We start from the raw sequence: 14,818 nt of genomic DNA on the forward strand, positions 1-14,818 counted from the left end.
TTATTTTTTACTGATTTATTTAGCTGAGCCAGGTCTTAGTTGCAGCTTGCAGGATCTTTGTTCTTCCTTGCCTGTGGCTCTTTAATTCTAGAACACAGTTACTAGTTTTCCATAACCAGTATTTTAGTGGTGAAGAAGAGCCCTCTACTCATAGTTGTTGCCTGTTGCGTATCTCTCATCCTTGGCCCCCTGTTGCCCCGTTGTATCCCTCCTGGGTCCTTGGTCACCTCCTTGCAGCGGAAGCCCACAGGAACTAGGGGCAGAATGCACAGTGACCAGTCCCAGTATGAAGCTGCCCGTAGACCTCTGACCGCCAGCTCCCCGTCTGGTACTGGAGCTGAAGTGAGCCTCATCAGCCTTGCAGGTTGCTGGGGAGGGGAGATGCTGAGAGGCAGCACAGCTGGGCATTCAGTAAACAGGGGTTGTGCTCGCTACAATCTTCAGCGTGAAAGGGGCCGCGGTGGGTGGAAGCATCTCACGTGGCTGTTGAATCTGCGTGGACACGGCTTTGCAGGCTCCGAGCCAACGCGTGGGTGTGTCTTCTCCTCAGGAATTCATCCGCCTGGGCAGCCTCAGCAAGCTCTCCGGGAAGGGGCTCCAGCAGCGCATGTTCTTCCTGGTAAGTGTTGAGAGCAGGGCTGGCTGTCCTCACCACGATCGGTGACACGTGGGCCTGTTGAACTGGCCAGGGGCACGGGGCTGGGCGTCAGCCACCCCAGGGCGGGCATACATGGGAGGCGGGAAGAGCAGTCAGAGCTGCTCAGACTGGAGATGTTGAGGTCCACGGATTTTCACGCAGCGTTCTGAAAATACATCAGTCGTTTCTGCCCTTGTTGGTTTCACACGGGGCCCACTCGTCTCAGCCACTCTTGTCCTCGCTCCTCTAGTTCAATGACGTCTTGCTGTACACAAGCCGGGGGCTGACAGCCTCGAATCAATTTAAAGTCCACGGGCAGCTCCCGCTCTATGGCATGACCGTGAGTATGCGCCTGGGGCCTGAGCTGGGGGACCTGGCCCTCTGGGCTAGGAGCCAGTGACCTCACGAGGACGGGAGGGACGGAGGGACTTGATGAGGACGTGAGAGCATCATGGGCTCCGTGAAGAAACCTGGGCCAGGGCTGCCCTGGACGGGCCCTGGGACTGCACTCCTCCCGCAGGGGCGATGCATGCCCCGTTCCTTCTGGAGTCGGGTGCGGAGGCAAGTTGCCGAGGCCACGTGGTGTAGACGTGCCTCTTACTGCCTGGTGCCTGGCCCCAAGGCCCTGACAGGCTGTGTCCGCACCACCCACGGGGAGTAAAGACCAGGAAACCATCTTTCTCCCCAAAATGTCCCGTAGATGGGTGTCCACATTTTGTGAGCCTTGGTGGGCGAGGCAGACAAGGAGCCAGTGTCCATAGGATTCTTTCCCTGGCTTATCCCCCAGACGCTGCTCGGTGGTCAGGGAGAGGGAAGTCTATGGCTCTGCTGAGAAAAAGACAGTGCATTTTCAGTTTGCATTTACCCTCCGGATTGGGATTTTTCTGACTTGGTCCCTGGGGGCTGAAGCCAGTTCAGTGAAACTTGGAAAACTCACAAAGTGTGGCCCGCCCCCTGCATGGCCGTAACTTATGACCACACTCGCCCTACAGATGGAGGAAAGTGAAGAGGAGTGGGGCGTCCCCCACTGCCTGACCCTGCGGGGCCAGCGCCAGTCCATCGTGGTGGCCGCCAGGTAACTCGGGGAGCCTGACCTTCGACCTGGGTACCCTCTCTCCCCCCACCCCCACCTCCCCGTGGCCTGAAAAAAAATCTGACGTCATCTCTCTTCCAGTTCTCGGCCGGAGATGGACAAGTGGGTGGAGGACATACAGATGGCCATCGACTTGGCCGAGAAAAGCAGCGGCCCCGCCCCCGAGTTCCTGGCCAGCAGCCCCCCAGACAACAGTAAGTGCCCCCAGGGCCCCGGAGGGATTAGCCAGGACCGGGAGGGACCGCTCTGGCTCTCGGAGGGCATCCTAGGACTGAATATCGCCTTACCAGTGCGCCTCATGTTCACGGTCTAAGTTTGTGTTTTAAGCTAAACATCCAGGAACTGAACAGTTATGAGCGAGCAGAGAAATCCCCTTTTCTGGACCAGCCCTGCTGCTTGTCCGCGTCTGGAGGGTGGAGAAAATACTATGAGGGGTTCCCGGCCGAGGGGCTGGCGGGACCCCTTGACCAAGCCCAAGCCCTTGTATGACTTCCTGCCCAGGGGGTGCCTAGGCCCTCCCCGTCTTTGCATCGCCATAGCTCCCCCCGGGAGCCGGAAAGTGCAGGAAAGGCCGTCCTGCACTTCATGGAGGGCAGAGATGGAAGCTCCTCTCTCGCCTCTCTCCCCCACCCCCCACAGAGTCCCCCGAGGAGGCGGCGGGTGACCAGGAGTCGGAGGATGACCTCAGCGCGTCGCGCACCTCGCTGGAGCGCCAGGCCCCGCACCGCGGCAACACTATGGTGCACGTGTGTTGGCACCGCAACACCAGCGTGTCCATGGTGGACTTCAGCGTGGCCGTGGAGGTAGGGGCGGGGCGGGGCCTTCTGCGTGTGCGCGGGGCTGCGACCTGGGCGGCTGCGGAACCGCCGGTCTGGGCCTCCATCCATCCCCAGGCTGTCTGCCCGCTGATGGTTTTCTCTTGCTCCCCGCGACCTCTTCTCTCGTGGAGTCAGTCATAGGGCACAGACGGTCCGTGCAGTTTTTTTGCGTGTCGGCACCGGGAGGTCGGGGCTGGGCCACCCAAGCCCTGTGCTGGCGGCACCCTGGAGCCTCCCACCCCCGCTGAATCGGGTGCAGGGAGGCGGAGTGGCCGGAAAGCTGGGGCCAGCCAGGGCTTTAGCAGGTGTCGTTCATGGGAGAACATGCGAGAAGCCTGCGTTCCGGCGTGTCTGGGGCCAGGAACCTTCCAGAACTCTCCAAACCCCATTCTCTAAGCATCCCCCAGTCCAGATTCATCCCTAACCTTTCAGAAAACGCAAAGCCCAGGACCTAAATTACCGACATAGCCTATTTGCATCAGGAGGCTGTTTACTGGTTTTGTGCGCGCCCCTGTTTTGCTGAAGAATCAGATTCTGTGCTGTGGCCCCAGACTCCGCTGCCTGGGGTGCTAGGAAGGAGAGGCACTGGGTGATCTTTCTAAAACGCGACAAATTCTAGATCTCCAGGTACGCCTGGTCCAAAAGATGTCACATAAGAGATGGTGAGCTAAGAATGGCAGTTCATTTACTTTTTGAATCAACAGTACTGGGACTGTGCTTAAGGTTTCATGATGGATGCGCTTAGTTGCTCAATCATGTCTGACTCTTTGCAACCCTGTGGATGGAAGCCTGCCAGGCTCCTCTGTCCATGGGGATTCTCCAGGCAAGAATACTGGAGTGGGTTGCCATGCCCTCCTCCAGGGGATTCTTCCAACCCAGGGATGGAACCCAGGGGTCTGCTGCATTGCAGGCGGATTCTTTACTATTGAGCCACCAGGGAAGCTGCCTGTCTTGATGGATAGGGTTGTCTGAGATGATTCTCTGGCAGTGACTGGCAGTTCCAGACAAGTGCTTTTATTGAGTTTCCCTGCTACGGATGTTTTAAAACCCATGCTTGCTTCTCAAAACATACTCAGGGGACTCTGTGCCCGCTGTCCCTGGTCTTTGCATGGGCTGGGCTATCACTGAACAACCACCCCCCATCCCACCGACCCCCGGAGAGGAGGGGGCTCTCTCTTCCCAAGAAAATACCCATCCTCCTCCCTCCCTTCACACTTCGACTGCATCTGTTGGCAGAGCTTGCCAACCAGAGATTTCCTCCAGGGAACAGGGATGTTTCCAGCAAGGAGGGAGCAGGGAAGAACCAGTGATCTTCCCTGAAGAGATACCTGATCAGATCTGCTGTCCAGGCGAGGCCAGGGGGAAGGGCCGTGCCGTGCAGGAGAGATCCTCTTTGCCTCACTTTATGCTCACCTTCACAATGTGTAGTCAGGGCCGTAGAGAATTCGCTAAGAAACCGCCTCTTTAATCCCTGGAGGCACAGAGGACGCCGCCCAGACACAGCCCTCTGGGTGCGTCAGCCTTGTGAAGCCCTGTGTGCGCAGGGTCGGCCGAGTGGCAGAGCCGGTCAGTACGTGGTGACCACAGCCCAAACCCTGCCTGCCTCCTGCCTGGTTCTAGCCCATCAGCGAAGAACGGGGGTTTCCATTTTTGAATGGTTACTATAGAGATCCAAATACTTGCTGTGTGATCCTTGGAGGAAGAATCTGCTGAGGGCTGCAGCCCGTGGGAGTGAGCCCCGGGCCAGTGTGGTTTTACGGTGGCAGTTCCAAAGACAACCACAGCCAAGAGAAAGGTTTTTTTGGACTCTGTCTGGAAGAAGTTATTGGATTCAGTATAAAAAAATAAGCAGCATGAGGAAAGGAAAATGTGCTAATCTGCTTCCTCCACAGGGAGGCTTGCATGCAATCTTAACGCTGTTGCAGAAGCAGCAAAGCACCACTTGGTTGCCGCTTTCACCTGCTGAAACTCTCACCAGCGGGCGAGCGGCAGCCAGAAGGGGTGATGGCACACAGTCTGCGGCGCCCCTGGCCTCGGGCGACAGCTCTGCTTCCTTCCTTCTCTCAGCCTAACACCCTGTTTTCCCATCAGAATGCAGGCAACCTGTCGTCAGAGCCATTTAAACTCTTCTCATAGGGGCGTTAATTAAGAGTGCCAGTTTGAGTAAATACAGAAAAGCCCCAGAGGGAGAGAGTACAGTAGACAGGTATAATTGTATATATGTTTTTTATTGTGGTGAGTTTGCCCATTTCACCATTTTGAAGTGAACGATTTAGTGGCGGTGATAACAAAGGCTGTGCAATCATCACTGTCCACTTCTCTTTTCGTTGAGTCTTCCTGGCAAGGAGCTGCTGGCTCGTCAGAGTCGTGGAGGAGCCTTCTCGGGGTCCTCTGAGAGGTGACACGGGGCCTTTGGAGGGAGGGCTCCCCTGGGAGTTCAGGAGTGCCTGGCCCCACCAGTGCTGTGCCGGCGAGGACTGGGCCAGGAGGCACTGCGCTGAAATGTTCCAGCCACGGCCACCAGGTGGCGCTCAGGAGCTGCTGGCTGGCCTGGGGCTCCTGAGAGCTTAGAATGGACAGGGAGGGGTCCTTTCTCAGAGATGCTGTAACAAGCACTGCCAACAGGTTTGTCCTGGAGGTCAGAAGTCCAGACATCAGTGTGGCTAGGGGTGCAGGCTCCCTTTGAAGCCTGTGTGGCAGGAAGCTTCCTTACCTCCCTGGCTTCTGTAGTTGAGTGCCAGCCTTGGCGTTTTTTGGGTTGTAGACACATCACTTGAGGCAGTCTCAGTCCACACGGGCACCGTCCTCTCCTTGAGGATGTCAGCTGTAGTGGGTACAGGCCCAGCTTTAGCTCCAGGATGGTTTCCTCCTCATTCTACATCTGATGACCATATTTTCCTGTAAGGCCCCAGTGGGAGGTACCGGAGAGGGGAGTTAGGGCTTCAAGATATTATTGGAGGACATCATTCAACCAGAGACAGGAAAGTTAAACCAGGTTCACACAGTCACTCTCCCAAGGGTTTCGCCCCCTACCAGGGAGAAAGGTCGTTTTCCTAAGTCGTCCTCAGGAAGCCCATTCACAGGGTCACAGCCCCGCCTGTGGATCCAGAGTGGGGGCGCCCCCACCTCTGCTCCTTCCAGGCCTCCCTTGTCTTCCAGAATCAGCTGTCTGGGAACCTGCTGAGGAAATTCAAAAACAGCAACGGGTGGCAGAAGCTGTGGGTGGTCTTCACGAACTTCTGCCTCTTCTTCTACAAATCACACCAGGTAGGTGGCTGGGGTGGGTGCTGAAGGACCCTCCCCCAGCACCCTCTGTTCTTGGGAGACAGGCAGCTTTCCTCTGGAAGGATGTAGAACTTGAGCCGCCCAGCCAAGCCGTGCAAAGGTACAGCCATCAGAGACCCCTCAGGTCCAAATGGAGGCTGACGTTTACCTATTTGCTGAAGGGTGGCTTCCACCTTGAAAGGGGCCATCTGTCTGCTGGCTGGACAAGGGAGTGAGGATGGCTTTAACAGGTGGCCGACGCGCTGGTGTCCAGCTGATCCATCCAGGCTAGGACCTCTCAGCTAAGACTGACCGCGGTGGGGTGACGGCTGCAGGCTCCACGCCTGCAGCCGCCTCACCCCCTCTGCTCTGTGCCCTCTTTCCAGGACAATCACCCCCTTGCCAGCCTGCCTCTGCTTGGCTACTCGCTCACCATCCCCTCAGAGTCTGAGGACATCCACAAAGACTACGTGTTCAAGCTGCATTTCAAGTCCCATGTGTACTACTTCAGGGCCGAAAGCGAATACACGTTTGAAAGGTGAGTGTGCCCGGGCACCTGCAGAGAAAGGATGCTCTTCTTCTGAGCCGTGGGCTGCCTCCCAAGCGAGTGAGCAGAAAGGCCATCCTAGCAGCAGCCTGGACATCTGCTTCCTTCCAGAATGGGCTTGTTCTAACCCTGCCACTTGCTTAAAATGGAAGTATTTCCTAAGATCTGGGTTCCCTCTGCCCAATGCGAGGATCCACCTGTTTTCCTGGGATAAAGGAAACGTGACTTTCCCTGGAGACATCAGCCCTTAACCTGGATGCTAGTTCCCACATTATGCATGGCACACTTTTTGATCTCGAACTTGTGTTTTTCCGTTGATGGCTGCAGTAGCTTAGTCCTATGGCCTAAAGGCTAAGTTTCAGGTCAAAAGACAACACGAGGAAGGAAGAAAAAATAAAGCCCAGTGCCTCTGAGAGTTACCTGATCAATGAGACTGGCTCCATGGTATAGAGATCCAGGGGCTGTGGTCTTCCTTTTAGCCAAGAGATAGAACTAAAGGAGGCAGTCTAGCTCATTTGCCCACATTCAAGTCCAAGTTCTGAGTCTTCTGGGTCTTACATCGTGGGGCAGGCTGTGAAAGTAGTTGTCAGTGCTGAACCATCCCTATTAGGGGGAAGTTTCTCTCCTGGCCCTACTGCCATGAGCCCACGAGTTTCTGATCATTGCCCCATTTATGATCCAGGCACGAGCCCTGGTAAAGTTAGCTTGCTGCAAAAGAGCACAGACGTTTAAAACCAGGATTGAAGGTGCCAGAGACATCCCAGAACCGTGGTCCCTAAGCGACACTGCCTAAAAAGTGAGCCTGGGGGTTAGCAGTCCTCAAATGTGATTCTGGGTTGGAAAACTGAGATGCTGTCGCTGCTATGGCAAGGGTAATGTAGCCTGGCAGCAGCAGAAGCGTGGGATTAGCTGGTGGCTCAGCTGGTAAAGCGTCTGCCTGCAATGCAAGAGACCCGGGTTCGATCCCTGGGTGGGGAAGATCCTGGGGAAGGGAATGGCTACCCACTCCAGTACTCTTGCCTGGAAAATTCCATGGATAGAGGAGCCTGGTAGGCTACAGTCCATGGAGTCGCAGAGTTGGACACGACTCAGCGACTTCACTTTCTTTTTCTTAAGCCCTCTAAGCTCCACAGAGGCAGGAAGCTGGGCTCACCGCCCTGAGTTTTCCCCATCGGGCACTGCTGACGTTTCAGACCAGAGGAGGCTTTGTTGTTTGGGGGGGGATGGATGTGCTGAGCAGCGGCCCCCAGCTCAACCCACTGTTATACTGCAAATACTTGGATGCAGGAATTCCCGATAAGCAGGATGAGGCCCCACCCATTGTCCTGAGGAGGAGTGGGTGCTGTAGCCCCACCTCGGGCATTTCTACAGGCTGAGTGCACCCAGGTCAGTGGTTCCTCAGGAGGAACCCTTAGCGCCTCCCCGCCCCCCGCCCCGCTTTACCTGGGAGCTAGGAGTTCATTTACAATCTCCTCTGCTAAAATAGATTATCCAGCAGGCAGTGTTGGGTCAGACTGTGTGGCTCTGTAACAACTACCAAGGATTAGGAGCTGTAACAAAGGAAGCACCTTTCAGAGCCACGGGTTTGTAAGGAGCGGGCCCTGACAGTTATTTTTCTTTCTTCTAGATGGATGGAGGTGATCCGAAGTGCCACCAGCTCGGCTTCACGTGCCCACGCCCTGAGTCACAAGGAATCTCACATGTATTGATGGCGGGGACACACGCATGGATTGCTTCAGCCGTGGTGACTCTCGGAAGGCGTTTTCTCTCTCTTGTATTAATGAAGCCTAGTAAAATTAACACCTATCTGGAAAACAAACAAAAACAAAAAACATGGTTTTGCAGCAACTCTCACCTGTCCCCACAGGACCATTTTTAAACCTTGTCTTTTCGGCTGGTACTCTCGCATCTGCACGGGCTGCACCCCGCCATCTCCGGCGCGGGCGGCGTTCTGGCCGTCGTCCCCTCGGTGGCCTCTCTCCAGCTCGTGCCAGTATTAAAACACTGTCATGGAGATGGTGCCAAATGACATTTGTTTTCCTCCACGGCTGCACCTTAAAAGCAGTACCAACACATCTGTTCAACCAAAAGACAGGGCAAGTGTTTTTTTTTTTCTTTCTTAAAACTCTGGGGGGTTTTTAATTTCTAGGCTGCTGCATTTTACAAAATGGGTTTTCCAGTGTTTGCAATACACATGGCACAGTCTTAATAAGCAAATGAGATCATTTTCAGATTTGGGTCCCCCCCCACCCCAATCTTTCTACTTTTATAATGATAGGAAATTAGTAGGATTTTACTTCTTTGATAAAACGAGCAATTTGCAGCATCCTTGTATCCCACTGGGGGCTTTGGGCTCCAGGGAAACGCTGGTTCCCAGACCTACTTCTTGGCGTAGGCTGACCAAATTGTTGAAGTGATGGCTATTTACGAGGTGTGGTGGGTTGTTTTCTGTTGAGAGAAGCTCTCTGGACTGTCACGTGTACCGAGTGCTGTGTTGATGGGAGGGTAGTAAGCCATGGTGTTTTGCTGTTTCACAAGCATGAGAACGTGTATGTCAGTGGCCAGGGCCACCTGTGCTGTGTTGGGACGTGTCTGCGCGGGCTCCGGGTCGTGGTGCGTAGTCCCCCACCATCATACCTGTATCCTCCTGCACCTGTGGTTTGGAACTGCACACTCGCTAGTAGTATATATATATATCGTGCCTGTCTTCACAAACCATTCTTTCCTCCTTTTTGTACTCACCACCCCCAGGCCTGGGGTATGGACGGACACGTGACATTGCACAGCCTTGATTGTCGGACGACACTGGGAACAGGGTTCCAGGGACCGCCGGGGCCACCAGTCAGAATCCGTTTGCCTGTCTCCGTGGGGAATCAGGTGGTCGCTATTCCCTTGATACTGTTGAGCCCCCGGGGGGGGGGGGCGACCCATCCACCCACGGTTCCCTTCCAGCACCCCACACCGCCGTTGGGGGGCTGTGACCGGCGTACGTGGAAACACACAAATGGATGAGGAACTTGAGGTGTGTGAATCACTTGCCTTACAATCTGTACAGACGGTTTTAAGTACTAACAAAAGGGAATAAAAAAAAAAAAAAAAATACCTCACGCCACAATCCAGCACACTCAAGTTTTAAGGCAAACCAACCAACCTTGTCTCATGTCTTTTAACTGCCTCTCGGGCCGGTGGGTTGGGGAGGCAGCTGGTTACAGGGAGCGGGGATGAAGGGGTGCAGACAACCGCTTGCCAAGACAGCGTATTTGGAAAAACTTGGAATCTGATAAGTTTCATCTGCTTCTCCCAACTTGGGAAGCAGACTATTGCCAAGAGACCTGTCAGAGGCTCTGGAAGACTTAGGGCCGAGGGCGAGATGGGGGGACCAGTACCCGTTTGACCCCAGTCCCCGAACAGCTGCAATGGAGTCAGCAAGCATCTCCAGAAGCCTCCCCGGTCACTCACCTCTGCAAGGCTTGGGGAGAAGTCGTCTCCTAGGTCAGTCTTCTGTTCACACCTACCTGTGTCCCTCTGCGATGTCAAAGATAACCCAAGTCCAGATCACGGGGGTGACTCAGACCACCCCCAAGCTGCTGGAAACACGAAGTTTCAGGGACACCCTCCACCTCAGCACACTCAGGCTGCTAACAAACATACCATCAACAGGGTGGCATATAAAACACGTTTCTTAAAAAAACAAGCAGGAAAACCAACAGTTTGGAGGCTGGAAGGACAAGGTCCTGGTGGGTTGGGTGTCTGTTGGGGGCCCGCTTCCTGGTCACAGAGGCCGTCTCCCCAGGTGGTGGAAGGGGTGACAGACTGCTGGGGTGGGTGCTGACCTCAGTCTGGAGGGCTCCACCTGCATCACTTGTCTCCCACGGCCCCCACCGCCTCATACATGTAAACCTGGGGTTGGGGGGGCCCACACACAAACATCGTCTATTCCCTCTGCACACAAGACACAATTCCAAAAACAGTTTGTTTCTGTGAACTTTATTGACCCTCGCACAATACAGGCCCTGTGCTTAAGAACACGCCTTGCAGCAGCACTCCCCCGTTATTGCCATTATTTTATAGCAGAAATACAGAAGCCATTTTTTTTAAGGAAGGAAAAATATAAAAATGCTTATAAATAGACCGCATGTTTTGCCGAAAGGAAGGTACAAAATGCCACGTAAAGAACCCAACGAAACGCTTCGAGAGACCTGTTGAACAAAACCGTCAGACTGGGAAGGTGGGTGGCACTTGGTTACAGCGAGACGACCCCAAGGCCCCCAGACCACCATGGTGCAGCCCATGCGGAAGACACAACTTTGCAAAGTGTAAGCCACCAGCCACGATGGGCCCACCGCCTCCACTCCCCAAAGGCCGGCTGTGCTTCCATGTGGGCGGACAGGCCGCTGACCGCTGGGGGTCACCAGCCAGAGGCTCCGGCGTGGTGGTCAGTGCGTGAGTGCTGAGCTCACAGGTCTGGCTGACCACCACCTGCTGTTCACCCCCCGAGGGGGTCCTACTGGAGCTCTGGTGCCTGGTCTTCTAACAAATGACCTGACATGGACCAACGCTAGCCCCCCTTGACTCAACAAGATGCTCTGCCTACAGAAAGCAAACAGGAGAACTCAAGAGGGGAAGTGAACCCACTTTCCAAAGCTGGTCAAAACATGCGTTCCCCGCACCCCGAGAAGCCCATCAACAAAGACATTTCCAACCAAATCCCAGAACAGTTGGCCTTTTGACCTGGGAGATGTGCATTGCTGTCCACCAGTGACTGCTAACTGGTTGTCTGCTCACCGGTCACACCACCTCGCCAAGCCCCATCCACCTGTCAGCGTCACCATCACTCACATCAGCGTCTGGTCTTGAAACCACTGTCTGTATGCGGGTCTGAAGAACTTGAGGTCAGAAAGCTGCTGTCACGGGGCTCTCAAGATCAGCTGAGCGGCACAGCCCTGGCGGAACACGGCTCCGTCCTCTGATGCTTTTCTCCAGCCGCGGACGAAACTCGGCTGTGGCTTATGCCTCACGTAGGGAAAGAGACAGCCCCCTGATAATACTCTCCAAAACACAAAACGAAATACTTAATTCTTCCAGTTTTACATATTTGCACAAGGAGGATTCACAATTTGGTTCTATTTCTCCTAACCAAAATGTATCCTTTACGGAAATTAACAACCCAAATCTACTTTTAATTTAAAAAAAAATCACGACAATTTTAGAGTTGTAGAAACTAGCTCCGTTCCACTACCAAACGAACAAGAAGCACCCCTCAGCGGTCTCTCCCGGTGACTTCCAGGCCACTGGGCCTGCAGATAACTGACCTGTCCTCAAGTTTACCCAGTAACTTCCCTCCTTCCAAAAATCCTTGGATTCCACCCTCAAGAACTGCTACTCTAGCAAGAGTCGACTATGATTTGTATCAACAAATATATAAGAATGTCACACGTAACTCAGATGGGTCAAGAATCAGGGCAAGAACTCAACTTTCTGTCCCAGAGACCCCTGCCACAGGCCGAGAAAAATACAGAGACACCTGGCTGACCAACTGGTGGACATCCGCTCCTTCAAGGAAGAAAGCAAATCACTCGGAAGACGGAACAGTTTTACCAGCCAGCAGTAGTCACGCATCTCTTCAGGGGACTGTTTTTAAAAGTTGCATAGGGAGCTGACCTGGACATTTCTGCAGCTTGAACATGGGCACTTCTTCCTGGAGCCTCATCAGTGCACACATGCGCACACACACACCACTCACACACACACCACACATGGCAGGTACACTGGCCCCTCTTAAAGAGTCACGTTCCAAGGAGAGTATGCAAAAATCCTGTTACAAAATTTATTTGTGAAAGCATTCAGACATGTTGAGGTTTCGAAAGATGATATGCAGGTTTCACTACAAGGTGCAACAGAAAACCCTACTGGGAGGACGGGCCGGCTGGCGCGGGACACGGGCCGGGCGCGACTCCAGCGAAAGTGAGACGAGGACGCTTCATCGGGGAGAAACTTGAAATAATAATTTAAAGCTTCATGAGGCGCGATATGTTTCCATTTAAAACACTAAGAAATAGTACCATCAATGAAAACAGGAAAATCAACTTCTAAGTGTACCGAAGGGGTCATAGGGCACGCAGGAGGAAAAAAAAAATCTGCATTTGCTGAGGTACAAACAGAGGGAGTGTTCCCGAAGAGGGGCATTTAATTATTATTAATGGCAAACCCTGCAGATACAAAATAAAACCCAAATCACTGGTCACATAATTCAAAATTTACATGTAATAAAGGCAAGGCAATAGACTCAAGTTATGGCCTGTCAAATATTTACTCCACTGACGGTATCTACAGAAGCACTTGGCCGATGTGTACACAGTGATTCCTATGCACGCCGAAAGGGTTTTCCGTAAAAATGACGCTATTTACAAGTCTGTACACTGATCCACCAGAGCGTTTTCTCCATCTCCTGGGGTGGGGGGGCGGGGAGGGGCGGGGTGCTTATCAACGCAAAGCAGGATACCTGAGGTTTCATTTCTTCAGTCGCCTTATCATAAATCCCAGATATACATTTCAGGGTTTATTTTTGTTTTCAAAGACACTTTCCTTGATATGTGCACTATGGTTAAAATTAAAAACGAGAATAATAAAATAATCGCTTGGAGGAGCTGGCCTTCCCCCACCCCATCCGGAGTCCATCAGGCCCCAGGCCTGCAGGGAAGGGCCGTGGGGCCCTGGACAGGCGACCCTGGGGCGGGAACGGCCCCCCGATGGTGCGCCTCTTCAGCGGAGTCAGCAAAGGCTCTCGTTGAGTTTTGAAAAGGAAGAGGGTGAAGAAGGAAAAAAACAAAAGGAAAAACAAAACCCCAAATGCCAAAGGGATTTCAATGGGATGAAGTTCCTCCACCACTTAGAGAATATCTGGGAAGAGACAAAACAAGAAACAGCAGTAAGTCAATGTCATTTTCTCTAAATTAAAAAAAAATCTGCAAAACTTCAAGCAATGACACAAAGCCCTAGTTTTCATAGACAACCTCAAGTCGTAACAAATTAGTGGTACAAGCTATCAGTGAGCTAATTATAGTATAACATGAAGAATTCATAAAAACTATGAAAATCACAATTTCAACACTCAAAACTTCATAGATAATTTAAAAGTCAGAATGTGTTCAGCATCCCAGGAGAGAGGAAAAAAAGATACAAATAAAGTGGTACATGATATACCTTCACTTAAAATCAAATACGCAATGACACAGTAAGATCCCAAGGGCGCACATGCATGCCAATTTGCGTATCAGTGTAAGAAACCCGTTTTGGCCACAAAGATACTGATGGCTTGTTCGAGTAATCTGCTTCCTAAAACTGTCTCTTAGATTTTCAGTAATTGCAATAATTAGGAAACTATTCTGATGTCCAACACAGAAAAATGGTGAAGTAAAACCGAGCTGAATGAAACAGATTACAAATCACAGTAACATTTACGCAACATGAAAAATACAGGTTAAAATATACACAAAATTATACATGTCTAGTTTTACACAATTTGCTCTACATAAAGACCAAATATTATGATCCAAAACCTTGGGTAGGTTCACAGCTCATATGCAGCAATGGAAAGCAATCCAACACCCCAAAACTCGTGGTGCTGGTGGCTAGACTCAACGGTGGGACAGCTACTCTCCCCCAGGAGTTCTGCAGCATGGTCGCACTTTGTAACACAAAGATGAGGGGAGGAGTTCCTTTCAGGACCAAGATTCCCTTAGCCGCCTCAAAACTGGAGCTGACCCAACCACAGGAGATGGCTGAGGATAAGTTTAATGGGACTCGCTGCAAACATTCCAAATTTTATGTCCTCTTTTAAGAGCATTTAGGACATGTGACGCTTGCCCAGGGAACAAATGACTAGAAAATCACTGCAGATGGTGACTGCAGCCATGAAATTAAAAGATGCTTGCTCCTTGGAGGGAAAGCTATGACCAACCTAGACAGCATATTAAAAAGCAGAGACATTACTTTGTCAACAAAGGTCTGTCTAGTCAAGGCTATGGTTTTTCCAGTAGTCATGTATGGATTTGAGAGTTGGACCATAAAGAAGGCTAAGCACTAAAGAATTGATGCTTTTGAACTGTGGTGTTCGAGAAGACTCTTGAGAGTCCCTTGGACTGCAAGGAGATCCAACCAGTCTGTCCTAAAGGAAATCTGTCCTAAATATTCACTGGAAGGACTGATGCTGAAGCTGATGCTGAAGCTGAAGCCCCAATACTCTGGCGACCTGATGTGAACAACTGACTCATTGGAAAAGACTCTGATGCCAGGAAAGATTGAAGGCAGGAGGAGAAGGGGACGACAGAGGATGAGATGGTTGGATGGCATCACTGACTCAATGGACATGAGTTTGCATAAACTCTGGGAGTTGGTGATGGATAGGGAAGCCTGGCGTGTTGCAGTCCATGGGGTCACAAAGAGTCGGACACAACGGA

The 14,818-nt window shown here is 52.4% G+C and overlaps 2 protein-coding genes across 4 annotated transcripts in view; one reads left to right on the forward strand and one right to left on the reverse strand.

The window, feature by feature from the left end:
* Window positions 1-10,478, forward strand: part of FARP1 (FERM, ARH/RhoGEF and pleckstrin domain protein 1) — a 303,524-nt gene extending 293,046 nt beyond the window's left edge. For all 3 annotated transcript variants that reach the window (XM_061133571.1, XM_061133572.1, XM_061133573.1), the window contains exons 20-27: window positions 551-619; window positions 888-977; window positions 1,630-1,712; window positions 1,812-1,924; window positions 2,370-2,533; window positions 5,708-5,815; window positions 6,199-6,350; window positions 7,987-10,478. In XM_061133571.1, the coding sequence (XP_060989554.1) occupies window positions 551-619; window positions 888-977; window positions 1,630-1,712; window positions 1,812-1,924; window positions 2,370-2,533; window positions 5,708-5,815; window positions 6,199-6,350; window positions 7,987-8,068 (861 nt within the window). In that variant the 3' untranslated portion in view covers window positions 8,069-10,478. The remainder of the gene's footprint in view (window positions 1-550; window positions 620-887; window positions 978-1,629; window positions 1,713-1,811; window positions 1,925-2,369; window positions 2,534-5,707; window positions 5,816-6,198; window positions 6,351-7,986) is intronic.
* Window positions 10,479-12,162: 1,684 nt separating this feature from the next.
* The window catches only part of STK24 (serine/threonine kinase 24), an 88,458-nt gene continuing 85,802 nt past the window's right edge, over window positions 12,163-14,818 (reverse strand). The window contains exon 11 of the mRNA XM_061133574.1: window positions 12,163-13,259. Coding sequence (XP_060989557.1) covers window positions 13,223-13,259 — 37 coding nt within the window. The 3' untranslated portion in view covers window positions 12,163-13,222. The remainder of the gene's footprint in view (window positions 13,260-14,818) is intronic.

This window comes from Dama dama, chromosome 30, assembly GCF_033118175.1.
Source record: "Dama dama isolate Ldn47 chromosome 30, ASM3311817v1, whole genome shotgun sequence".
NCBI lineage: Eukaryota > Metazoa > Chordata > Mammalia > Artiodactyla > Cervidae > Dama > Dama dama.